The sequence below is a fragment of the Brassica rapa genome, chromosome A09, assembly GCF_000309985.2.
Source record: "Brassica rapa cultivar Chiifu-401-42 chromosome A09, CAAS_Brap_v3.01, whole genome shotgun sequence".
Lineage (NCBI taxonomy): Eukaryota > Viridiplantae > Streptophyta > Magnoliopsida > Brassicales > Brassicaceae > Brassica > Brassica rapa.
In genome coordinates this window covers 4,642,125-4,668,420 of record NC_024803.2, presented here as the reverse complement: position 1 = coordinate 4,668,420, position 26,296 = coordinate 4,642,125, and the positions used below count along the sequence as shown (strand labels likewise).

Genomic DNA, 26,296 nt, shown 5'->3' with positions numbered 1-26,296 from the left:
TCGCAAAAATGCAAATTCAAAGTATCCTATAGGAGTTTAATGAAATATGAAAATTACAAGAGTGAAAAATGCAAATTTACTGGTGCGTCAACGTCTTTTTTTTTGTTGCTTTGGAATATGTCAAATAGAATCATTACTCACCCTTGGACCAATTGGTTTCTCATTATTTGCATCTGCATATGTATAAATTAAGCTTTCTCAGTATTGCAGTTGATATTATACAATATACTAGGTTAAGACCCGCGCCTTGCGCGGGATGAACATTATATATAAAATAATTTTTATATATTATATGTTTATAACATATTATGAAATAATAAATAGATATTGAATAATTAAAAATTCATTATCTATTACTTATATAATTAAATTGGTGCGAACATATAATATATAAATTTAACTAAATTTAAATGATAGTAACATATATATGGTATATTTTAATATTAATATTTATTAGATGATGCTTTTTGCTCATTTTTTTTTTATCATTTGTATCTGTTATAGCAAAAAATCTAAATTAGTGATAACAAAATTTTCACTGTGAGATTTATGGTTTAAATAATTTATAATATTTTAAAAAATTAAGTTCTCAATATTTTTTCAAATTTTTTATCAAAAAATGTTCAAAGTAAATTTCAAAATTAAGATATTTATGTATTTTTATATGGCATATAGTTTAATTTAAAATGATACATATATTTATATATCTTTTATTTTTGATACTTATTAAATGAGACTTTCAACTTATATTATTTTTTAATTATTTGTATCATGTCATAACTACAAAATTTTTAAATGATAGATCACAAAATTTGAATGTGAATTTATACTCGTTTTTAAAAATTCAAAATATAATATATAAATAATTTTTTTAATTTTTATTATATGGTTATTATGATTGTTTAATTTATTTTAATAGCTTAAAATTAAACAAATATTATTATAATACACACTTATTCTTATCAAATCTTTATTATTCAAAATCATTAATTGTCATATATACTTTAGCCACATTAGGCAATTCCGTAATCTTATTTAAGGAAATAATAAAGCACATTAATAATGTATTTATTGTGGTTTAATAAAAAACTTATTATATATTTAGATGGACCAACCTATTTTTCTAAGGATTCTAAAAATCATTCTAGTGATGACATGTGGCTACAAAAAAATGTTGCAATGCTTCTCAAATAATATATAAGGGATGTTACATATCGTCACACAATGCAATCCCATAAGGACGAACCAGCCTTAATCTTGGTCCAACTCTTTAGATGAATTCTCCAGAGGTGTATAGTTGTATAGTGAGACACTTGAGATTGTAGCTGTCGAACTGTAGATGATAGATGCAGGTCACAACAATCTGCTCATCTTTGTCTCTCTTAACTTGTACTCTTTTTGAAACAACCTTAATCAATTTCTTCGTTCCTTATTCAAGTTCATTCGAGTTTCCCTGATTCATTCCTGCTTCAGAAAAGTGAATCTCTATTTAATTCAAAGACTAAATCACAAAGAACTCAGTTATAACATAGTTTTGATTAATATTTTTTTATCTTGTGAGAGTATATGATTACAGAAAAATGTCACACAAACTCGGGTTACAAAGAATATTACAAGTGGAAGAAACGCATGATGATCATTCATTAACACCACTTTTTCTCAGTCGCTCTTTTCCACCGAGCGTTTGGATGATAGCTTCCAAGAGCTTGATCTCGTTATCACGTTTGGATATCTGTTCTTGCATCCCTCGGAGCTCCTCCATGTGCAGCTTGAAAACCTCTGAAACAAACAATCTCGTTTCATCAATTCAAACCAAAGAACATGAAACCAGAACTGGTGCATTGACTACAAAACAAGGGCTTTGATAATTCCAAAATATACATACTTGTGGTGTTTTCGAGCTCTTTTGTGACCTCATGGGCACGTGATTCAGCAGCTTTTTGAGAGGACTCAGCTTGGCGTTTCTCAGAGCGAGCATGAGCAGCAGCGGTAATGGCAGCATCTAGTTCTCTTTCTAGTGTTTGTACCCTTTGCTCAAGCACCTAAACCAGAACATTGAAAAGAATACACAATCGAAAATTATTGCTCTTCCAAACTTCATGGGGAAACCTCAAAGGTTCAGGCTTTCATGATTTTGTGATCATTTGCAGCTATCAATAGATCAAAAAATCAAAGCCACAAGCTCATTGGTAATCACCAATCCAACTAGTTACAAGTATTCAGGGGTTGTGGTTTGGTGGTTCAGGCACCAAGATTCAAACTTTCCAGCTCATGCAGCACAATGAAACTGATGAGTTTCCAAATTCACCATCTGATGCAATTCCAGATTCACACTAAGGTAGAGTAATGACTCAATCTAACTGAGTAGCAAGGTTTCAACAATATCAATCCGATCAGATCCACAAAATCACTGAGGCAATAATGATCACTGAGTCAAATCATCAAAATCAACGAAAAGAGATCAACTTTTCGGCCAATTATCCTCGACACACTCCAAATCAATCATGGGAGAATCTTTTTTTAAACGGACCTTGATTGTTCGGGCTTGCTCGGATGTTGGGGGTGGATCTTGATCCTCTAGCAAGGCCCATAAGACAAGGAACTAGGCCCATTTGACTAGAAAACCCTAGACATATCTTTCTATAAATAAAGAGATATCTCTCTTGAGCAAGGGGTCCCTTCTCCATTTTTAGATCAAGAACACATCTTATAAGGATTTTATACATTCTTTGATTCACTTTACACTAGAAATCATTCTTGTAATGTAATCTTTGATTAATAAAGTCTTTTGATGTTCTCTTTCTCATTTGATTCTTTCAAGATTTCTCTTAAACCTCAAGAATCTAATCTTTTATCTTTAGATTCTTTATTTGATTGATTCCAACAAACATCACAAATATAAACACCATTTTTGGATCAAACAATAGGCGCTAGAAGGAGGGGGTTCAAGGAGAACTATCTTGATAGCAAATCAAACTTGGGAAAATCCAAGATCTATGCTCATCAAACTCGGTCCAAGAGATAAGTTTACAAAACCATATCTCATTATTAAAATTCGAATTCATTGATTATACACATGCTTAATCTATGTCTATGAAAAGGATTTTAATTATTAAAAAAAAAAAAAACATATCTTGTTGGATTTAGGAGTAGCCGGTCAAAGGCTTTGACTCAAAGCTGAGCTCCGTTGAATTCCATTCCACGGTCCCGACGACAACCCGGCGTGCGGCGGAAGGAGAGATCGAGCAGAGCTGTCTCGTTGTGCTCCGTCGATGGACAAGGCTTCTCCTAAAGTGGTCGTACCGTCCAGATAGAGCTCCGGCAAAGGAAGCAGAGGCAGTCGCGGGTCGATCCCTAAGCTGACGAGATTCAGACAACTCCAAATCTCCGGCGAGCTTGTAAAAGGACGAGGTCGTTGCTTCCTCAGATCCGTCGAGCTCCACCTCCGGTCTTCACCAGACACCTAGCGGGATTTGGGTCAAAGAAAACAAATCCCGTAATCAGATGATGACGAGATGACGAGAGAAATCAACAAAAGGCTTGTCCTTTAAGATCAACAGATCGAGCTTGAGCTCTCCATTCAGACAACTCACCAGTTTGACAACGCCGTCAACGGCTCCAAGTCTCTTCAAAGGCATCGAGCTTCTCCTCAAAGGGAAAGGGGGCGAGACCTATCAGGCTCTACTAGTGACGACGTTCTCAAGCTCCAAAGTCGGCTTAAGCTCCTCGAGAATTCTAATTCTCGTTTCATCAGTAGAAGCTTGTAACATCTCCAAGCTCCATCAACGGCAGCTGAGAAAGCTCTGTTCTTGCTTTGTGACACCGCATCAGTTTGCTCCAGCTTGTCACTTCCGCTGTTTTGATTCCACTCAGCTTCACAAGCTTGTTCACTAGCCAAGATCATTCCAGTAGCCTCTCTAATCCCAGACAGTAGCGATCATGTGAGCTAGATGCTCTAGAGAGACTCGTCACGAGGTCATCGAGTCTGTTTCCAACCCCAACGGAAACAGTTGTGTTTCATCTTCATCACAACTCATTTTGAGAAGTGGAGATTGCAACATCTCGCAAGGCATGCTCCAGCTCGTTACCGCTGCTGTCGCGATTCCACAGTACGCAAGAATGGTCACCGCTCCCGTTCGAAGTTCATCGGCAACTAGGGACTTGATCTCCGCCACCGTTATAAGAGACGTCATCTAACGTTGAACAACAACAAAAGTAGCGTGAAGTGGAGACCAAGACTTCCCTTTGAGAAAAGACGTGAGATATCATCTCGGCACAAGTGGGGTGATAATGATTAATCAATCATCTCATCATCTTATGACAATCATCCCATCAAGGTTCTCGGCAAAGACGTTTTGTCAAAACGATCTCAGCATCACGTTTGACGTCTACGCGTCTCCTACTAATCAAAGCTCGAGACTTCATCATGGGACCACTCCATCTACACATGGATCGCAACAATACCGCAAAGACATGTCCACCGTGGTGATTTGATTGTGACGGTTTGTCCATGGTGGTACGTTCATAATGATGTCTATGGCAACTTGTTCTTGGCAGTTAGTCGATTGACGCTTCATCCATGGCAACTTGCTCCGGTGGTTCAGAACACTGTCTTCACAGATCGTTCGCGCAACCATCCCGGAGTAAGAAGTCTGATCGGAATCCGAAGTATGTCGATGACAGCTCGCCCAGGACGGTCCGTCCATGACACTTCATTTATGGAAACCTAACCATGACGTCCCGTTCATGACGATCATCTGCGACATGGGTACGTGCCTAGTTCATTGTCTAATAAACCCTATTCATAAAGTTCGCAGAGATCGACTTCGTCTCTCTCAACGAACTTTGGGGGGCTTATTGTTGGGGGTGGATCTTGATCCTCTAGCAAGGCCCATAAGACAAGGAACTAGGCCCATTTGACTAGAAAACCCTAGACATATCTTTCTATAAATAAAGAGATATCTCTCTTGAGCAAGGGGTCCCTTCTCCATTTTTAGATCAAGAACACATCTTATAAGGATTTTATACATTCTTTGATTCACTTTACACTAGAAATCATTCTTGTAATGTAATCTTTGATTAATAAAGTCTTTTGATGTTCTCTTTCTCATTTGATTCTTTCAAGATTTCTCTTAAACCTCAAGAATCTAATCTTTTATCTTTAGATTCTTTATTTGATTGATTCCAACAAACATCACAAATATAAACACCATTTTTGGATCAAACATCGGAGACGAGAGAAGCTCTAGAGAAAGTGTCTTCTTCAACGAAGACAGCCTTTTTGAGGAGAAGCTTCTGGAGAGAATCGAGATTCGAAGCCATCTCCGTTATGTTCTCTAGTGAACCTTTCCATCTATCCTCGCTCCCTCCCATCTGCTCCTCCATCGGAAGATCAAAGGACAAAAGGAGCTCCCTTTCTCCTTCCTTCCCCGGAGACTCAAAACTTGAGAACAAGTGGGAAAAAAACACGATCAATAGATTCTTTGGGCTTTCTTCTTCGGCCCATATAGGCCTTTTTGTTTTTACCAATAAGAGGAGAGCCCGAGTCCAGTCTCGAGACCAAAACAATGACGTGTACCAATGATATCACTGGAACTGATATTAAACCCAGCCCGTCAAACTTTTCGATTGCTTTGCCACGTGTCAACATCGTGATCACTTGCCTTTTTGACTAACAAAAAAAAAACAAATTAAGAAGCTCTTTATCATCTGCTGCCGAACATCTTCAGAGAGTCATCCTACAAAGTTTTTCGATATAGCTTTGATGAATCGATACCATCCATAGGAATCTCCCATCGTTCTGGTTTGCTATATTCTCGGCAAACTTTTTGCTGGAGTTGATAGTGGAAGCATCTGTGTACGGGTGAACTAATTTGGTTGAGAGTTGCGACTCTAGATCGTTATTATGTTTGATTGACTCGATTAAATTAAGTTTGAATTTGTGGTTCTTATGCTCAATGATTGAATAGCAGTAGCATTAGCTGATCATTTGAAATGCAAGCCCCTTAGTATAGAGTAGAGTACAAATGTCTTAACTATCATTACATACTCTATTCTTTGTGTACAACTTAAGCATATGAACTCTTCTCTACTCAAGATAATGATAACAACTCATAGTACTTCACATAAGCTTGTAGGTCTGTCATAGCCCATTCGTGTATTCGGTTCAGTTCCGAGTAAAAACTATTTAGTTCCGGTATATCAGATAAATCATTCTTATATGGTTATACCTAAGTACTCTTATACTTAGTAGGTACTAATAAGATTTTGTTTTGGTTTCGGGTCGGTTCTGGATATCTGTTTAATATGTAAATCAAATATATACAGTATATACAAAATATCTTAATTAACATATTAGTTTAATTGGTCGAGTGGTAACGATGTCTTCGCTCTTCCGTTCCAATAGTTCGAGTGGAATTGATGACGTTTTACCTTATATTAGAAAGTTGAAACTTGTTTTTTTTTCTGGATATTTGGGTATCCGTTCGGATTTCGGTTCAGTTATTTCGGATATAGGAATTATTTGGATATTTGAGAATTTTCGTTTCGGGTATTTTGGTTTGGGTTTTTGCCCCGGGTTAGTCTATCCCATTTAGCCTTTTTTATATCATGCTATATGAATACAAAGCCCATAGTACTTCACATAAGCTTGTAGGTCAGGCCCATTTTATGCTTTATATAAATTCATTTCTGAGTTTACCGAAACTAGGTATTTTAGCAAACTCGACGATTTGACGTAGCTTTTTGAGCACCCGCCGCAAACAGTAAACAGGTTTGTTCATTGCTTCGTCGCACTAATAACGTACGGCGCTTCTTTAGATCCTTGTAGCTATCTTAGTCTTGTGTTCCCCTGTGGTTGTGTATATTGTTGCTCACACTGCTCGGTGGTCTATCGCACTAGTAGATGTTGTTGACTTAGTGAAATCAAAATAGTGCATGTTATGTTGTGCAAGAAAATAGAATCATATGGTTAATTCAATATCAGTGTAGCTGTATTACTCGTACTTTGATTTGATATTGTGATTGTTATGGGGTGGTCTGAATATGACGTGTTTTTGTGTGGTTGCAGAATGGATTCTCAGATCAAGCATGCTGTGGTTGTCAAAGTGATGGGGAGGACTGGTTCGCGTGGTCAGGTGACTCAGGTGAGAGTGAAGTTCACAGACTCGGACCGTTTTATCATGAGGAATGTGAAAGGACCGGTGAGGGAAGGAGACATCCTCACTCTCCTCGAGTCCGAGAGAGAAGCCAGAAGACTCCGTTGATTCTCTTATGCAAAGTCTTCTCAGGATTTACATTTTGACGCTCATTTAGCTTTTTGTTTTCGTCTGAGATTGAAGCCTTTGTTGTTAAGACAATGTTTGAATCTAGAAATGAATCTTTTATGACAAACGTTTTGTGCCACCATTGTCATGTTGATTGACGAGTACAATACATTCGATGGTCATTACCGTAAACGTTACAACGATTAATACAATTTTTCGAGTTACGGTTCATAGTGATGATAATTACCAACCCAATCATCTCTCTCTCTTTTATCTGGCTCCCACACGATCATCCTTTATAATTCAGTTTCTTTCTAAAGATCTCTTTGACAACAGCAAAAAGACAGAGAGAGAGCGAGAGACATAACAAATCATTAACTGGTAACTGATCGTATCTGATTCCGCCTTTGGTTTGTTGGTGATCTGATCTCGTATTGGCTTTGTGTTTAGCTGAAAAATCTTTGTTTATACAAATCCTTATCTATATCGGCATTGTGGAGATCTGACCTCACGTGGCTGGTTATGATTTCAATCTGGATTTATTAAACTCCAAAGCTTCTTCGACTTTCATATAGAATCTGGATGATGCTTTGTTTAGAGATACATTTAACATACATAGTAGACGTTGAGATAAATCTTGGAGTCTTTGCCTTTTATATGGAGTATTGATAATCTCTTTCCTGTTCTTGAGCATTACTTGGTTTTGAGTAACGTTTTATATTATTATTACAGCATCTTTTTGGTTTTGGTGACGTTGAGACATCCTACATATAATGTCTAGCGTAGAGGATTTGAAAGAGCAAGGAAACGTCACTAGTGAGGCAGAGAAGTCGATGCCATCATCACATCAGGAGGTTTTCCATCTTAATTCCTCACACACGCACTAGAGATAATAATGTCACAAATGCCACGATGTAACTCTTTGTTTGATTGGCATTTGTGTAGGAGGCTGCTGTAAAGAACAAGTATGGAGGGCTCATGCCAAAGAAACCACCTCTCATTTCCAAGGTAAGTTTCATTTATCTTGTGTCTAATAAGGAGATTTTGTGTGTGTGTTCTGTTCTGAGGTGTGTGGGTTTTTGTATCAGGATCATGAGCGAGCATACTTTGACTCAGCTGACTGGGCTCTTGGAAAGGTAAAATGGTTAAAACTTTGATTCCACCAGTGTTGTTGTTTATCATCAAATATAACATCTCTACATAATGTTCCTTGTTATGATTATTTTCTTGTAAACAGCAAGGTGTTGCGAAGCCAAAGGGACCTCTTGAAGCTCTTCGTCCCAAGTTACAGGTAAATGAGCTTTATCACCACGTTCCAGTTTGTATCTTTTCTCTCTGCGGTTTGTTTCCAGTCCTAAGATCTCGTCCCATTTTTTTGCAGCCAACCCAGCAGCAGACGCGATACAGGAAGTCTCCATGTGCTCCATCTGATGGCGGTGAAGGTTAAACTTTTACATCTAATTATCATCTCCATATTCGAAGCAAAATTGTAAGGACTTACTGATCAATCTCTTTGCTCTGATATCATTACAGATGGAGGAGCTTCTCAGGCCGAGGGAGTTTCCGGCAACGAGGAGTAGAGAGACAAAAGAGAGAAAATGGAAACTCTTGTGTAATAATAATAACTTTGTTATAATCATACCTTTTTGTCTTTCCATTAACATCTTATACTTGATCGCATCCAAGTTCCAGAAATTAATTATCATAGTGATACGTGAAACGTATCTCTTGGGATCAAAGCAGCAATAAAGCAAATGAAACAAACGTAGATCGATGATAAGAATTGTATTACAACTTTACAACCTTGAGAGAATTATTAATGGAGTCTCTCGCCTCCTTCTCTTGTGATCGAATCTCTAGATAAAAGATAACTTTAATGGACCATTCATTAGTAATGACAAATATGATCAAGGCCATAATTCAGTACATGATTCAATTAATCAAATTTGAAATAATTAACCCAAGTCTCCATCTTCCCCCAAACTCCCTGTCGGATCATTGTTTCTCGTTGTCATTATCTCGATGGAGTTTTCTCAAAATGTTTAAATTATTTTTTTCTCAAAAGATGTTTAAATTAACCAATATCTAGTAGTATTATTTGGTTCGGTCGTGGAACAGAACTTTTAGTTATGGTAGGTTTTTATTTTATTTTTAGAAATGGATAATATATATTGCACTGATTAGTAATCACGTTACACACATAGGAACTATGAGACGAGATGATAGACAACCTCTCACTGTCTCACATTATAGTATTACAGAAGCATATATTTCTTACTGTACAAAGGAGAATCGCGTAGATCACAAGTCATCTCATTTTCGTCACCTTTTTTTTTTTTGAACAAGTGGATATTTTATAAAAAGAAAAGTCGAAAAGCAGAAACATAAGATTCAGGCCCAGATGAGCTAGTCCGTGGGTAAACAAAAATATAAAATATGAGCTTTAAGACCTGCATAGCTAGAAAATCAGCATCGGGAACGGGAGATGTGATTGAAGACGATAGAATCGAAGCTGGTAGAGAGACTCTTGAGATCACAAGTCATCTCATTTTCGTCACCAATATCGTAGAAATCACAAGGTCTTTCCTTCTCATCCCTTTCTTGTGAGACACGTCAATTCTTCAACGAAACTTTGAATTGTTATGTGAGATTACGTACGTGTAATCGAAATCAAATGTAATTCGTTTTTTCTCTGATTAAACCATCCAAGTCAACTCGAAATGTTATGTTCTACACTTCTGCAGTCTTATTTGGTATCTAAATAGTCTCTGTGTGGAAAAATAATAAAGGAAAAACCGTATTCTGCGTGATAATTATCCTGAGTTGTTCAAAAAAAAAAGCGTGATAATTATCCTGCATGGGCTTTTGTTCTAAACGATGAACCAATGCAACTATCACTATGAACGAATCAATCAATCAATTAGAATATTAATATAACTGATAACCAGAGCAGGCCTGGGAAGGCACATGGATCATTTATTAGAGCACCTCCAATGGTGTTAGAGCATCATTAACCCCAAGAGCCAACTTTGGAGTCTTAATGATTTTTTAGTAATTAATGAAAGTTAAGAGTTTGTACTTAGAGACACATATTTTTTTAGCTTTAAAAGTAAGTTCTTAATTTGGGGTTCTTGAAGAAAAAAAATGATTAAACTTAATTATTTTTAAGATTAATTATAACTATTAAATAAAACATATTAAAATAAAACATTTTAAACATTATTTTAACACAAAACATTAAAACAAAATAAATAGAAATCACGATAATAATTAGAAAGATACATCCGAGCTCCGTTGTCCTCATAAATGTCCGAATTTAGTCCACATATGTTCAACCAAATCAGCTTTTAGTTGTTCATGCATTGGGTTATCACGAATTCTAGTTCGAGCATTCATCATATTGGCGATATTTGTAGGCATTTCCCTATCAAAATTGAGATCGACATGTGAACTTCCGGTGCCTTCTTCTTCTTCGAACTCTTTAAGATTAAACTGGGTGTATCCATCGCGTTCATCTTCTACTATCATGTTATGGAGTATTATACATGCTCTTATAATCTTCCCAATTTTGACTTTATCCCAAAAAAGTGCCGGATTTTTAACGATGGCAAAGCGAGCTTGCAAGACTCCAAAAGCCCGCTCGACATCTTTTCGGACAGCTTCTTGTTGTTTAGCAAATAAAGCCGATTTTGGGTCTTGTGGTAGTGAAATTGATTGGATAAAAGTAGCCCATTTCGGATAAATGCCGTCGGTGAGATAGTAAGCCATGTGATACTCTCTTTCATTGACGTAGAAGGTGACTTGAGGAGCTTGACCATTAATTATGTCATCAAAAACAGGTGAACGATCAAGAACATTGATATCATTTAAGGTACCTGGAGGTCCGAAAAATGCATGCCATATCCATAGATCATACGAAGCAACCGCCTCCAAAACGATGGTTGGTTTTCCCGAGCCACGTGAATATTGCCCTTTCCAAGCGGTGGGACAATTCTTCCACTCCCAATGCATACAATCGATGCTTCCTATCATCCCGGGAAATCCACGCGCCTCACCAACATGAAGTAAACATTGAAGATCAGTCGGTGTTGGTCTTCTTAGGTACTCCTTGCCGAATAAATATATTATGCCTTCCACAAAATGTTCCACACATGACCGAGTAGTAGTTTCACCGAGTCGGAGGTATTCGTCAACAGCATCAGCGGCAGTACCATATGCCAAGACACGAATGGCTGCTGTACACTTCTGGAGTGGAGAGAGACTATTCCTTCCGAGTGCATCTTGTGTTTGTTGAAAGAATTCAACTTCATTGGAGAATCGACCAACAATATGCATGAACAATCGCTTGTTCATTCTAAACCGTCGTCGAAAGAATTTTTCAGGATATGTTGGCGTGTCACTGAAATAGTCATTCCATAAACGAATGTGCCCTTCTTCACGATGTCTTTCGATATAAGCCCGTTTTTTTCTTTGTCTCGTACATTCTTCTTGATGACGCATGGTTAGAGTCTCAAAGGCTTGATTAAAATATTGATTAAAGTAATCATCAAGTGAATCGTCAAGTGAATCTTCAAAATTGTTTTCTGAAGAAGATGCCATGTTTGTGATTTGGTTTGATCTTGGTTTGGTAAGAACAGAGAATGTGATTTGGGTTTGTGATTTCGTTTGGTAAGAATACGGGAATAGGGAATATAAGAGTTGATTTGTGATTTGGTTTGGGAATATAAGTGTTGATACGGGAAGAGGGAATGTGATTTGGTTTGGTAACAAAGCTTGGTTGCTTCGTTTGGTAATTAGAGAGAAAGAGAGAACAAACTTCGTTGGTTGGTTTGTTGTGATATGTGAACGAGAGAGTGAGAGATGCTTGAAGGCTTTATACTACTTGAAATCGATTTTAATACAAAGACAGTCACGGGAACTACAATGAGAGCAAAGACAAAATAGAAAAGTCCTTACAAGTCCATGTGACATAAGAAACAAAGACATGTGACACAAAGACAATGCAAAAAGAAAGACAATGCAGAGACATGTGAAACAAAGACAATGCAGACACAAAGATAAAGACAATGCAGACACGGTCACAGACTCAATACAACAAAGCTGATCCATGTGAGAGAAAGACAGTCACGGACTCAGCCTCTTCTCTTCCTCTTACCATCACCCGTAGAGGATTGTCCTTCTTCTAGCTTGATTCCAGCCTTCAACGCCTTGAACCTCTCCTCTGACAGCCTTTTTCTCTTCCTCATGCATCATTTGCACCATCCTGCTGAACTCAGGTGCAATGTCATCTTCTTCTTCCTCCACCCTAATCAAGTAACCCATACTTCTCCTGTATTCATCGTTTGATAACTCCACGATATCGTCTTCTTCTTCATCTGATATCTCCACCACTTCTGCTTCAGTTGGTGGGATATCCTCAACATCATCGTCTGTTTCTTCTCGTGGGAGAGGTGGTATGATGCCTCTTGCTGAGAGGCCACAAATAATTGGTTTTCTTGCCTCCATTTCTGTATGTGTGTCACTTGTTCCCCTGAAAAGCCAAAAAAAAAACAGAAACGGATGAGAAAAGACAATACGTATATATAACACATCAATTTAGATAACACTTCAACTTATATAAGACAATACATATATATAACACATGAATTTCACAGCAACATTAATAGCATTGACTAGAAATATTTTACATAAAAACATTTAACTTAAAGGATTACATTAGCATTTCAGTAATCAGTTTGTTCTTAAGAGCCACTTCTAACTCAGTAAGTGGCTCTGTTCTCAGCACCAAACTGTCAAGCAGTTTGGACTTGTTAACCTTATCCCTCATATTCAGTAACTGGGTCTGATCTTGCACGTCCTTCTGCTTGAGCTCCCACATTTGCTGAAACCCTTGCAGAATCTTCTCTTCTCCTCCCACGGCCCTTTTACCCTTGTTGGCTTTTGCTGCCTTAACGCCAATAGGCCTAGCTGTTGGAGAAGTCTCTCCATTGACACTCGGCATAGATGCTGATGACTGAAACGATTGTTGTTCCCCCACCCTCTTTCTTTTTGCACCAGAGCTTTGTTGACTACTTCCATAAGTCCCACACCATTTTTGATCATTCCTAAGCTCCCGCCAGGCATGCTCCAATGTGAACTTAACCGTGTAATCGTTGGAAAAAATTTCATGTGCAGCCTTCAAAACATCATCCTCATTCTGGCCACTGCTCTTCTGTTTGGATGCAGCGTCATATGACCCCACAAACTTGCAGACACCTTCATTTATCTTTCCCCACCTTTGCTTACAGTGGCTTGGCTCTCTCTTAGCGAAACCTACCACCTTCGGACTTGCATTATAATAAGAGGCAATCCTCTTCCAAAACGTTCCTGCCTTTTGCTCATTTCCGTTGTCCTCATAAATGTCCGAATTTAGTCCACATATGTTCAACCAAATCAGCTTTTAGTTGTTCATGCATTGGGTTATCACGAATTCTAGTTCGAGCATTCATCATATTGGCGATATTTGTAGGCATTTCCCTATCAAAATTGAGATCGACATGTGAACTTCCGGTGCCTTCTTCTTCTTCGAACTCTTTAAGATTAAACTGGGTGTATCCATCGCGTTCATCTTCTACTATCATGTTATGGAGTATTATACATGCTCTTATAATCTTCCCAATTTTGACTTTATCCCAAAAAAGTGCCGGATTTTTAACGATGGCAAAGCGAGCTTGTAAGACTCCAAAAGCCCGCTCGACATCTTTTCGGACAGCTTCTTGTTGTTTAGCAAATAAAGCCGATTTTGGGTCTTGTGGTAGTGAAATTGATTGGATAAAAGTAGCCCATTTCGGATAAATGCCGTCGGTGAGATAGTAAGCCATGTGATACTCTCTTTCATTGACGTAGAAGGTGACTTGAGGAGCTTGACCATTAATTATGTCATCAAAAACAGGTGAACGATCAAGAACATTGATATCATTTAAGGTACCTGGAGGTCCAAAAAATGCATGTCATATCCATAGATCATACGAAGCAACCGCCTCCAAAACGATGGTTGGTTTTCCCGAGCCACGTGAATATTGCCCTTTCCAAGCGGTGGGACAATTCTTCCACTCCCAATGCATACAATCGATGCTTCCTATCATCCCGGGAAATCCACGCGCCTCACCAACATGAAGTAAACGTTGAAGATCAGTCGGTGTTGGTCTTCTTAGGTACTCCTTGCCGAATAAATATATTATGCCTTCCACAAAATGTTCCACACATGACCGAGTAGTAGTTTCACCGAGTCGGAGGTATTCGTCAACAGCATCAGCGGCAGTACCATATGCCAAGACACGAATGGCTGCTGTACACTTCTGGAGTGGAGAGAGACTATTCCTTCCGAGTGCATCTTGAGTTTGTTGAAAGAATTCAACTTCATTGGAGAATCGACCAACAATATGCATGAACAATCGCTTGTTCATTCTAAACCGTCGTCGAAAGAATTTTTCAGGATATGTTGGCGTGTCACTGAAATAGTCATTCCATAAACGAATGTGCCCTTCTTCACGATGTCTTTCGATATAAGCCCGTTTTTTTCTTTGTCTCGTACATTCTTCTTGATGACGCATGGTTAGAGTCTCAAAGGCTTGATTAAAATATTGATTAAAGTAATCATCAAGTGAATCGTCAAGTGAATCTTCAAAATTGTTTTCTGAAGAAGATGCCATGTTTGTGATTTGGTTTGATCTTGGTTTGGTAAGAACAGAGAATGTGATTTGGGTTTGTGATTTCGTTTGGTAAGAATACGGGAATAGGGAATATAAGAGTTGATTTGTGATTTGGTTTGGGAATATAAGTGTTGATACGGGAAGAGGGAATGTGATTTGGTTTGGTAACAAAGCTTGGTTGCTTCGTTTGGTAATTAGAGAGAAAGAGAGAACAAACTTCGTTGGTTGGTTTGTTGTGATATGTGAACGAGAGAGTGAGAGATGCTTGAAGGCTTTATACTACTTGAAATCGATTTTAATACAAAGACAGTCACGGGAACTACAATGAGAGCAAAGACAAAATAGAAAAGTCCTTACAAGTCCATGTGACATAAGAAACAAAGACATGTGACACAAAGACAATGCAAAAAGAAAGACAATGCAGAGACATGTGAAACAAAGACAATGCAGACACAAAGATAAAGACAATGCAGACACGGTCACAGACTCAATACAACAAAGCTGATCCATGTGAGAGAAAGACAGTCACGGACTCAGCCTCTTCTCTTCCTCTTACCATCACCCGTAGAGGATTGTCCTTCTTCTAGCTTGATTCCAGCCTTCAACGCCTTGAACCTCTCCTCTGACAGCCTTTTCTCTTCCTCATGCATCATTTGCACCATCCTGCTGAACTCAGGTGCAATGTCATCTTCTTCTTCCTCCACCCTAATCAAGTAACCCATACTTCTCCTGTATTCATCGTTTGATAACTCCACGATATCGTCTTCTTCTTCATCTGATATCTCCACCACTTCTGCTTCAGTTGGTGGGATATCCTCAACATCATCGTCTGTTTCTTCTCGTGGGAGAGGTGGTATGATGCCTCTTGCTGAGAGGCCACAAATAATTGGTTTTCTTGCCTCCATTTCTGTATGTGTGTCACTTGTTCCCCTGAAAAGCCAAAAAAAAAAGAAACGGATGAGAAAAGACAATACGTATATATAACACATCAATTTAGATAACACTTCAACTTATATAAGACAATACATATATATAACACATGAATTTCACAGCAACATTAATAGCATTGACTAGAAATATTTTACATAAAAACATTTAACTTAAAGGATTACATTAGCATTTCAGTAATCAGTTTGTTCTTAAGAGCCACTTCTAACTCAGTAAGTGGCTCTGTTCTCAGCACCAAACTGTCAAGCAGTTTGGACTTGTTAACCTTATCCCTCATATTCAGTAACTGGGTCTGATCTTGCACGTCCTTCTGCTTGAGCTCCCACATTTGCTGAAACCCTTGCAGAATCTTCTCTTCTCCTCCCACGGCCCTTTTACCCTTGTTGGCTTTTGCTGCCTTAACGCCAATAGGCCTAGCTGTTGGAGAAGTCTCTCCATTGACACTCGGCATAGATGCTGATGACTGAAACGATTGTTGTTCCCCCACCCTCTTTCTTTTTGCACCAGAGCTTTGTTGACTACTTCCATAAGTCCCACACCATTTTTGATCATTCCTAAGCTCCCGCCAGGCATGCTCCAATGTGAACTTAACCGTGTAATCGTTGGAAAAAATTTCATGTGCAGCCTTCAAAACATCATCCTCATTCTGGCCACTGCTCTTCTGTTTGGATGCAGCGTCATATGACCCCACAAACTTGCAGACACCTTCATTTATCTTTCCCCACCTTTGCTTACAGTGGCTTGGCTCTCTCTTAGCGAAACCTACCACCTTCGGACTTGCATTATAATAAGAGGCAATCCTCTTCCAAAACGTTCCTGCCTTTTGCTCATTTCCAACTACTGGATCCTTGGAAATGTTAAGCCATGAACTGATGAGGACCAGGTCTTCAGCTGTTGACCACTTACACCTTTGCTTACGCTCCTCACCAGTAGGTAACTGAGATGGGTTTTCATTGGCTGGACTAGGTGAAAAACTCAGTAACTGAGATGGGTTTTCATTGGCTGGACTAGGTGAAAAACTCAGTAACTGAGATGGGTTTTCATTATTAGGTAACTGCCTGGTTAGTAAGTCTAAAAAGCTAGAAGATTGCCTATGAGAATCCATAGAGAGGAGAATGATGAAGAACGATGAAGGAGAATGATGAAGAACGATGAAGGAGATGATAAGAACGATGAAGGAGATGATAAGAAAGTGAAGGAGGAACTTATGTTTATAGATGGCAGAGAAGGAAGAGAAGAAATGAAGTTTCAGATGCATTGATGACAACCAACAAACAATTTCACATTTATCTACGACATTCACTTCTAGCTAGATGGCAGTGAAGAAACGAGTTGACATTTACCCACAAACTACACTTCTATTAATCACACAACCATTTTCTGCCTAGGCATCAATTCTGTTTATCACACAACCATTTTCTAACTTAAACCAACACATTTATTACACTTGATTCAATTCAAACTGGAACCTAAAGCAATTAGTTTCTACAACCAAAAGACAGTAACACTAACCTTAATTGTGCTCTGAACCTTTGGTCGATGAACCTTGATCCTGCTATCTGTAAACAGAAAGACAGAAACAACAAATATTTCATACAAAGAAGCCAAACAACTAACAAATCAAGCGTAATCAATCTATTACACTGCAATCTATTACATAGTATTAACCATTCCTGATCCATCTGTCTTAAAACAGTTTGTTCTTAATTGAAACAAACTTATTGAAACAAAAAGTTCTTCATCCAGCAATCTTAAATACAGAACATACCGATTCAAAAATATCAGAAACAACAATTAAAATCTTCGAATCAACAGAGCATACGGATTCTAAATCATTCACATGCAAAATCCATAGAAGAACTGCTTAACCTTTCGATTTGAGATGAGCCGCCGAGTGAAATCTTGGAGGAAAAGACCCACCGAGAAAGAAAACCAAAAAACTACAAAGAAAAACAATGGATCAGACCATTAATTTGCTTAATCTAAAACATGCATAACCAATAACAGAACAACCACTTACCTTTCGATTTGAGGAGAGGAACCAAGAGAGAGCTCCGACGCCTCGAGGAGAACCAGCGAGAGAGAGTTCGCCGACGGGAGCCACCGAACGAGACGTCGCCGAGACGGCGCCGACAAGAGCCACCGAAGAAGAACCAAATCGCCTTTCGTCGAGAGAGATTTTGGGAGAGGTTTCGAGAGAGAGAGAGAGAGAGAGAGAGAGAGAGAGAGACAACGCGTTCGTAACCGAAGAGAGAGCGTCTCTACGCTTGACGCGTGTCAACGAAGAGGCGGCCCTTCTACGCCTTACGGAAGAGGCGAGTCTATGCTTCCCTTATTTTTTTTATTAATTTTTATAAAATTTTGCTTTAAGAGGCGTCATAAACCCCTGCGTTAATGATGGTCTTACCCACCATTGGAGTCCTTAACATTAGTTTATTATTATTATTATTTTTTTTTTTTATGAATAGTCAAGGACTCTAATCACAAATATTGCTCCAATGGTGTTACCGTTAAGGAATCCTTAGAAAATTATTAATAATTATTTTTTTTTTAAAATTTAAATTTTTATTTATTGAATGAGAAAATAGAAATATACAACAATTAAACATTTTCATCATTACCAAACTTGTTCCAAATATTTTGGATCAAATCAAATTTCAATTGTTCATGCGTATGTGGGTCACGAACTTGAGTACGTATTTCAAGCATAGTTCGGAGATTTGAAGGCCTGCGAGTATATGACATATCCACCTCTGAACTTCTACTCGAGTCTCCTTCTTCAAACTCTGATATATCACACCCGATGTATCCATTGCGTTCATTTTCCACTATCATATTGTGCAGTATGATACATGTTTGCATAACCATCCCTATTTGGGTCTTGTCCCACAAAATAGCCGGGTTTTTAACTATTGCAAATCGAGCTTGCAATACTCCGAAAGCACGCTCCACATCTTTTCGGGTGGACTCCTGAACTTTAGCAAATAACTGTGCTTCAGGACTTTGAGGGTTTGAGATAGATTGGATAAATGTTGACCATCTTGGATATATGCCGTCTGTGAGGTAGTAAGGCAAACCATATTGGTGCCCGTTTACCAGGTATTGTACCCTTGGAGCTCGACCTTGTAAAATGTCATCAAAAACAGGAGATCGATCGAGGACGTTAATATCGTTTAAGGTACCTGGAGGACCAAAAAAAGCGTGCCAAATCCAAAGATCTTGGGAAGCTACAGCTTCCAAGACAATTGTTGGCTTTCCTGATCCACGGGTGTACTGTCCTTTCCAAGCGGTTGGGCAATTTTTCCACTCCCAATGCATACAATCGATGCTTCCTATCATTCCCGGAAAGCCGCGAATCTCTCCAATATCGAGCAGTCGTTGAAGATCCTCTGGAGTGGGTCTTCGCATATACTCTTCTCCAAATAAATTAATTACCCCTTCTGTGAAATTCGTTAAACATGAAAGTGCCGTGCTTTCACCAAGTCTGAGGTATTCGTCAACGGCGTCAGCCGCACAGCCATAAGCAAGCATACGAAGAGCTGCCGTACACTTTTGTAGTGGAGATAGACCTAATCTTCCGACAGCATCTCTTCTTTGTTGGAAGAAAGGATAATTTTCTGAGAGACGATCGACAATACGCATGAAAACGTCCTTGTTCATGCGGAAACGGCGTCTGAATAAATGAGGCGGAAATGTTGGATTTTCACTGAAGTAGTCATTCCATAGACGGGTATGGCCCTCTTCGCGGTTTCTTTCGACATATGCACGTTTTCTCTCTTTCTTTTTTTGCTTCTTTACGATGTCGTTGTATGTATCTTCCAAATATTCATCGACAGCTTCATCTAAAGCCGCATTTAATCTGCGATCCACTTCATCTCCCATATTTGGCTATATCAAAGTTAAAAAAACATTTATAATCAAAATATTGAAGATCATGTCTATAATTATGAGGAAATAATAACATGATTTGATGAACATAATCTAAAGCCGCATTTATAATGTACTATGTTTCTTTTTCTATTTTACAATATAGGTCCTTTACAAATTTACTGTTCTTTGTAAACGTAACGTGATCATGATTCGTAAACTTTATAAATTTACTTATCTTTGCTTTAACAAAATGTTCCTTTAGAAATCATATTCAGAGGTTTAATTAAGTGAACAAATTAAGACTTTAATATGTATGATCACATGTATATTTGACAATGCTTTGGATCAAGGAATTATTACCTTGTAGCCTTGATATGTGAAGACTTAAGACTTAAGACTTTATCAAACGACAATAGGTGCTCTAAGCGAAAGACAATATTGAGAATTCTTAAACGTACGTTTGATACATGGAGTGGTTCAAGTTTAGAGTACAAGAAATGAAACATTACACACTGCCTTATAAAGGCACGAAAAGTTACATAGAACCCGTGACATGGTTATAAAAAAACAATAGAAAGCCGCAGCTAAACATACAACCCGTGAACCTCTGAATTGGGTCACATGCGCAAGGAAAAAAGAAACACCCGTGACTGAAACAGCATCATTTGTCTTCATGTGGCACATGTCTTGTACTTCACCTGAAACAAAGCATTTGAGATGAGTAAGTAAAGTAGACAAAACGCAAACATTGTAATGCAAACATAACTACCACTAACAAACCATCACTCATGACAAGAATTCAGACAACAGTTTCGTTTTCAGAGCCAATTCCATCTCATTGAGAGGCTCTGGTTTGGTTAGCAAACTCTCTAGCAAACTTTGCTTTGAGATTTGCTTTTTCAGCTCCATAAGTCCTTCTAGCTTGCTTAACTCTTCATCTTTTCCAGTTTTGTGCCTCTTACCCGCAGCCTTAGCAGCCTTAACCCCCACCGGTCTTTCTTCTGGCTCTGGCACTGGAGTTGCCTTGCGCTTATCCTTGTCCTTCTCCATATACGTAGAACACCATTTCACATCGTGCCTAAGCTCCCTCCACGCATGTTCTAAGTTGAACTTCATGTTGTGGTCACTGTTGAAGATATCCAACGCAGCCTTCATCACGTCATTGTCGTTTTGCCCGCTTCTCTGTTCCCTCAAGGCCGTGTCGTAGCAGCCAGCAAACTTACAGACCAGATCATTGATCCTGGCCCATCTTTGCTTGCATTGCCCTAGTTCTCTAGGCACCATCCCAACGAGGAGAGGACTGGAGTTGTAATACTCTACAATCCTCTTCCAGAAGGCAGCGCCTTTCTGTTCGTTACTGACAATTGAATCTTTGCTGGTGTTGAGCCAAGCCCCAATGAGGACTAAATCGTCCTTGACAGTCCACTTTCTCCTTTCTTTCACACTTGCCTCTTGCGGAGATTGGGTACTAAACGCCGGAGTTTCTAATGAGTCAAGGTCAACTGACCTTTGACTCGTTAACAGGTTAACAAAACTAGAGGAGCTTTCCATTTAGGAGTTTGTAAAGAGTATGAATAAAACTGTGTGATTCTCTACTAGAAACTAGTAAGATTAAATAAGGAATTCTACATTCAATACAAGTAGAAAACTGTCCTATCACAACAGCTATAGAAAATTTAATGGTCGTTAAGCTAAGCATTTATAACTACACACTCTACAAGTTCATTAACGCAAAGTGTACAGATTTCAAACTAAACAGGTGCATGTCCTATCCGTTTCTATTCAAACAACTAAAACTAGTAACTAGCGAGTTATATAGTAACTAATAAAGTTCAGTTAGACTAACCTCAGTGCAGTAACTCAAGTTCTGTCACCCGCTTTACCAGCATTGCAACCTGTGCCTGTACAGAGAACAGGTAAACCAAACAATGGTTTAGAAATGTAGTACAAACAACTAACTTTATTATGAAACTGACAATTGAATCTCACCTTAAGTGCCTCACACTCTCTGAGAAGCTTCTCATGCTCGTGAACCCGTAGTTTCAGCCTCTCAACCTCTTCTGTCACACCCGTAACCCATGGTTGCCTGAAATGAAGTCCGTCATTCTGCCAAACAAAATAGTGGAAATTGGTCAAACAACAAACAAATAAGGAAGAACAAGAATCGCATATAAATAAATGAGATAGAAAGAAAAGTTCACACCTCGAAGTCTTTGCAGATGAAGTATCTTTTCCCAGGGAGGTAGTCGTAAGTGTCCTCTTCATCAACGGTTTCCTTCGTGATTGAGCCACAGGGGCACAGTTTGGGAATGCCCTGTTGCGCTTCTGCAACGAAATCAACCATGCTGATGTACGCTTTGTGTGCTTTCATATCTCGAAGTTCTTCCTCCATTTCTGTACCTGCAACGAAAACAAATCCAGCCTCAAACCTTTTATCGAGTGTGAACCATTATAAATCCATGCAAAACCCTATTTCGATTTCATTCCCGACGAGAACAACAAACAATCGTATCTAAAAGAACAAATTAGCAAACGCAGAAGAAAACCCTAATTCGAATAAAATCCCCAATCTCATTTACTCAATCCAGAACCTGTAATCGCGTCAATAACAACACAACATCGCCTCGAAAAGAAGAAAATTACAAACCCAGACAAAAACCATAATTCGATTGAAATCCCCAATCCCATTTCAACCCTAATTCTATTTAAACCCCACAATCGAACCCTTTCAACCGATGAAATGAACATCCATGAAGCCCAGAAGAAAAATTAACAGACAGAGACGCCGGATTTACCTTCGACAACGACGATCACTATTCGCCCCTCTATCGCCTCCGTCACGTCTCTGGTTTTTTTTTTTCCTTGGGTCGAACAAATGATTTTCTTCGCGTTTTTTTTTTCACTCCCCCCACCAAAAACAAACGTGACTCCAGCCACTCACGTAACGCCAGCGCATTACGGACTCCGTCCTTTTAATCCTTAATTTAGGATTCATCCTTAGCTTAGTCGATATTTTTAATGTTTATTTAATCACAAAAAGCTAAGGATTACACTTAAGGATTGACTAACAACCCGCGTTGTACATGCTCTTAGATCTAAAACAAAATAAAAATAAAAATAAAAAAACAATAATTCATAAATAATTATAAAAATACCAAATAAAATATCATCAATTATTCATCTGTAGATTGTTTGATTGCTTTACCTACAATCAGTAATGCATTTCAGAACAAACCGATTCAACTGATCCTCAATGCTCAGAATCCACCACCATTGTTGCAGACTGACTAGTGTTTGCCCAGCATTTTTCTTGTTTTTTAATTCATAAAGTTTATTAGTAATGTTGTTATCTCATTTATCTCCCTCCATATATACCTTCGGTGTTCTCTTATGTATGTTGCATAAGATTTAACAGAAGACACGTACACGAGATTTCTGACTTTGAAATCTGCTGTCTACCATACAAGAATCAAATCAGATCTCTTTTCATTAATTACACCAAAAAAAAAAAAAGAGAATCAAATCAGAATCTGATGATTTCGTTTAACAACTGAATGATTTGGTGTAACATGCAGGTGAAATTGAAACTTAACCAAACGTGGTATAGTTTTGTACTGGTAGGTGAGATCGGATCATCTATATATACATACACTCGGCATAAATCATTTAAAGACACACACTAAAGTGTTTACTCAAAATAAATAAATAAAATGGCAGATGCTGTTGTAGTGATCTCTGAGACCATTGTCCAACCAGAGAGCTACGAGGATGGATCTGATCGGGTTAAGATCCATCTCACTCCATTTGATCTCTTCTTCCTTCGAACCGAATACGCACAAAGAGCTCTCATCTTCCCGCAACCAGACCCGGAAACCAACATAATCTCTCAACTGAAGTCCTCTCTGTCCATCGCTTTGAAGATATTCTACCCCTTAGCTGGACGTCTAGTCAAGACCCACAACGAAGACGACGAAACGGTGTCGTTTTTCATAGACTGCAATGGTTCAGGCGTCAGATTCGTACATGCTTCGGCTGTAACCGTGTCGGTGAATGATGTTTTGGATCCGGCTAACGCTGCCGTCCCTGGTTTCTGGAACGCGTTTTTCCCGCTCAACGGAGTTGAAAGCTGGGAAGGGGTCTCGGAGTCGTTGGTTGCGTTCCAAGTAACGGAGTTGAAAGACGGAGTTTTCATCGGATATGGTAATAACCATATGGTTGCAGACGGAATATCAATGTGGAGTTTCTTCAGAACATTGACGGAGATTTGTTGCTCTGCCGGCGGCCAGAAAATGTTTCCTCCTTTGCCTCTACGTGAGTGGTTTCTCGACGGGATTGACTACCCTATTCGAGTTCCCATCTCGGAGACGATATTTGCAAAAGTTGTTTCTCCCTCGTCGTCACCCCCTGATTTGCGAAAGAAGATCTTTCGGTTCACGAGTAGAAGCATCTCTGAGCTCAAAGAGAAAGCCAACGATGAGGTTGTTGGTTTTGATGATGATGAGGATACACAAATCTCTTCGTTTCAAGCCGTTATGGCGCATATGTGGCGATCAATAACCAAAAACAGTGATCTCAATCCTCAAGAAGTGGTCCATTGCAAGTTAGCAATGGATATCAGACAGAGGCTAAACCCTCCGCCCGAGAAAGAGTGTTTTGGAAGCATGGTTGGACTGGCGACTGCCACCACAACCGCCGGAGAAATGCTTAACAACGGTCTGGGTTGGGTGGCTTTGCAGCTGAACAAAACCGTGAGGTCACAGACGAATGAGGTATACAATCGGTTTGCTTAGAATTGGGTTAAAACCCCAAATATACCGAATGGTTTGGTGGTAAATAATTCGCTCGTTGTTGCTAGCTCTCCACGGTTCAATGTGTTTGGAAACGATTTTGGTTGGGGTAAACCGATTGCGGTTCGACCTGGACCGGGAATTGCTGGTCATGGTAAAATCCTTGTTTACCCGGGAACTGAACAAGGAAGTATGGAGGTTCATACGTCTTTATGGTCTCACGTTTTGGAGAAAGTATTGGCTGAGGGAGAGTTCTTACAACATGTCGTTCGTCTGTATTAATCCAAATCAAGTGTAATTTGTTTTTATGCAACCAAACCATCGAAATCAACTCTAAATGTTCACTTCTGCAGTCTGTGTGTGTGTTAGTACACTAACCCCTCCGTGGGCTTTTGTTCTAACTTGTATCTCAAGTTTAAAAAAGTAAAAAAAAATTGATGATATATTATTAAGGGTTTTTAGTAAATAAATCCTTCAACTAAAGATAAATCGGAAAAAATCTCTCTAAACTAAAATTCATACGAAATAAAACTTCAACTTTAATTTCGTTAACGTATGTTACCTTTTGTCTAAAATACCGTGACGGAGGGTGACATACATTAACGAGTTATAAGTTGAAGGTTTATAATCTTGAAAACTTGATTGGAGGGGTTTTCTTCCGATTCAAAAATAGTCTAAGGATTTTATCATTAAATGTTTTAAATCTTTATTATCATTTATGCATTGTTTAAAATTGATTTATAAGCTTTTAAAACTAATTTATAAATTCTTATACATTACTTTATTAATCTTATAAGCAATTTATAAAATTTCATAAATATTTAATATTTTTACAAATGATTAATAAGATTTCATAATGATTTTGATTTTGTAAGCTTTTACAATTCATCCTACTTTTTAGAATAAAATAATACAAGATTATTCATGATACTACGGAAACATGAAGTACTGCATAAACATGAAGTAATACAATAAATCAAGAATAATAAATCAAAGATATTGTTTTATTGATCAATATGACAAAAGTACAACATATTGGTTCAAAAATCAAGGAGAAGAAGAATAACCCTGCATTATTTTTTTGGATAGGAAGAAAGTATAACTCAAAGGTCAGAACTTGTGAAAATATAAAAAGAAAACTAGCGTCCTATAAGTAGGAAGATTGACTTCTTGAATTAATTATATTCGACACTAGTTAAGACTTAAAATACCTTTAAAATTTAAATTAATTAATATTAGACATTAGGCATATGAGACAAATTTTCTTATAATTCAAATAATTTAATATTTCTAAGTTATATTAAGTTTTAAGTAGTGTTCATAATTATCAATTTAGGATTTAAAAAAAATTATATTAAGTTTCTAGTAGTTAAACCTCTCAACTAAAGATGAATCTTACAAAAAAAATTTTAACTAAAGCTGAAAAAAAATTGAGGGTAACAAAAGTAAAATAAAATAAAATTGAAAGTTTATTTTATACGATTTTTAGCTGAGAATTTTTTTTACGATTTATCTTTAGTTGAAGAGTTTATTACTAAAGACTTTGATCAGCAATAAACGCATCCATCAATGAAACCTACTCCTCCGGTTGAAGATTGGAATCTCAATCGTCCCCATGGCTCGTAACTGAGCTCTGATATCACTAATACGTGAAACGTATCTCTTGGGATCAAAGCAGCAATAAAGCAAAGGAAACACAAACGTAGATTGACGATAAGAACGGTATTATAATCTT

At 38.1% G+C, this 26,296-nt stretch overlaps 7 protein-coding genes, 1 long non-coding RNA gene and 2 pseudogenes across 17 annotated transcripts; 3 read left to right on the top strand and 7 right to left on the bottom strand.

Annotated features, from left to right (window-relative positions):
• Positions 1 to 1,513: 1,513 nt before the first annotated feature.
• On the bottom strand, positions 1,514 to 5,472 carry LOC103837517. Its single transcript, XM_009113873.3, has 4 exons — positions 5,227 to 5,472; positions 2,531 to 2,548; positions 1,886 to 2,042; positions 1,514 to 1,779 (listed from the first exon to the last, which is right to left on the bottom strand). Exons 1-4 carry the CDS (start codon positions 5,383 to 5,385, stop codon positions 1,637 to 1,639), a joined length of 477 nt encoding a protein of 158 aa, XP_009112121.1. The 5' UTR covers positions 5,386 to 5,472; the 3' UTR covers positions 1,514 to 1,636.
• A 1,597-nt stretch (positions 5,473 to 7,069) lies between these two features.
• LOC103837515 (40S ribosomal protein S28-2) lies at positions 7,070 to 7,485 on the top strand. Its single transcript, XM_033278905.1, has 2 exons — positions 7,070 to 7,409; positions 7,444 to 7,485. Exon 1 carries the CDS (start codon positions 7,071 to 7,073, stop codon positions 7,263 to 7,265), a length of 195 nt encoding a protein of 64 aa, XP_033134796.1. The 5' UTR covers position 7,070; the 3' UTR covers positions 7,266 to 7,409; positions 7,444 to 7,485.
• A 36-nt stretch (positions 7,486 to 7,521) lies between these two features.
• LOC103837514 lies at positions 7,522 to 10,249 on the top strand. 7 transcript variants are annotated; one of them, XM_033278903.1, is made up of 7 exons: positions 7,522 to 7,638; positions 7,979 to 8,119; positions 8,211 to 8,273; positions 8,354 to 8,401; positions 8,503 to 8,556; positions 8,647 to 8,707; positions 8,799 to 10,209. In XM_033278903.1, the coding sequence occupies exons 3-7, from the start codon at positions 8,233 to 8,235 to the stop codon at positions 9,012 to 9,014; spliced, it is 420 nt and encodes a 139-aa protein (XP_033134794.1). In that variant the 5' UTR covers positions 7,522 to 7,638; positions 7,979 to 8,119; positions 8,211 to 8,232; the 3' UTR covers positions 9,015 to 10,209. The 7 variants fall into 7 exon arrangements, with proteins under 7 accessions (XP_033134794.1, XP_033134793.1, XP_033134792.1 ...); XM_009113870.3 differs by having other exon boundaries at positions 7,548 to 7,646; positions 7,998 to 8,119; XM_033278902.1 differs by having other exon boundaries at positions 8,211 to 8,401; positions 8,799 to 10,249.
• LOC103837513 lies at positions 8,400 to 8,911 on the bottom strand. Its single transcript, XR_626920.2, has 2 exons — positions 8,767 to 8,911; positions 8,400 to 8,692 (listed from the first exon to the last, which is right to left on the bottom strand). It is a non-coding gene; the product is annotated as an uncharacterized LOC103837513 (long non-coding RNA).
• Positions 10,250 to 10,462: 213 nt separating the features above from the next.
• LOC117127911 (putative nuclease HARBI1) lies at positions 10,463 to 12,241 on the bottom strand. The gene has a single exon (XM_033278896.1). It carries the CDS (start codon positions 11,862 to 11,864, stop codon positions 10,566 to 10,568), a length of 1,299 nt encoding a protein of 432 aa, XP_033134787.1. The 5' UTR covers positions 11,865 to 12,241; the 3' UTR covers positions 10,463 to 10,565.
• Positions 12,242 to 13,257: 1,016 nt separating this feature from the next.
• Positions 13,258 to 15,019, bottom strand: LOC117127910 (annotated as a pseudogene).
• Positions 15,020 to 15,025: 6 nt separating this feature from the next.
• On the bottom strand, positions 15,026 to 18,140 carry LOC117127913. Its single transcript, XM_033278906.1, has 4 exons — positions 17,925 to 18,140; positions 17,774 to 17,844; positions 17,417 to 17,463; positions 15,026 to 15,886 (listed from the first exon to the last, which is right to left on the bottom strand). The coding sequence occupies exon 4, from the start codon at positions 15,859 to 15,861 to the stop codon at positions 15,490 to 15,492; it is 372 nt and encodes a 123-aa protein (XP_033134797.1). The 5' UTR covers positions 15,862 to 15,886; positions 17,417 to 17,463; positions 17,774 to 17,844; positions 17,925 to 18,140; the 3' UTR covers positions 15,026 to 15,489.
• Positions 15,026 to 22,635, bottom strand: LOC103853082 (putative nuclease HARBI1). Of its 4 annotated transcripts, XM_033278900.1 has the most exons (4): positions 21,978 to 22,198; positions 21,764 to 21,880; positions 21,621 to 21,675; positions 20,197 to 20,472 (listed from the first exon to the last, which is right to left on the bottom strand). In XM_033278900.1, the coding sequence occupies exons 1-3, from the start codon at positions 22,164 to 22,166 to the stop codon at positions 21,622 to 21,624; spliced, it is 360 nt and encodes a 119-aa protein (XP_033134791.1). In that variant the 5' UTR covers positions 22,167 to 22,198; the 3' UTR covers positions 20,197 to 20,472; position 21,621. The 4 variants fall into 4 exon arrangements, with proteins under 4 accessions (XP_033134789.1, XP_033134788.1, XP_033134791.1 ...); XM_033278898.1 differs by lacking the exon at positions 21,978 to 22,198 and having other exon boundaries at positions 15,026 to 20,472; positions 21,764 to 21,882; XM_033278897.1 differs by lacking the exons at positions 21,764 to 21,880; positions 21,978 to 22,198 and adding an exon at positions 15,026 to 19,792 and having other exon boundaries at positions 20,135 to 20,472; positions 21,621 to 21,673.
• Positions 20,561 to 21,325, bottom strand: LOC117128405 (glutathione S-transferase T3-like). The gene has a single exon (XM_033280662.1). The coding sequence runs from the start codon at positions 21,323 to 21,325 to the stop codon at positions 20,561 to 20,563; it is 765 nt and encodes a 254-aa protein (XP_033136553.1).
• A 798-nt stretch (positions 22,636 to 23,433) lies between the features above and the next one.
• Positions 23,434 to 25,509, top strand: LOC103837512 (annotated as a pseudogene).
• Positions 25,510 to 26,296: the final 787 nt, after the last annotated feature.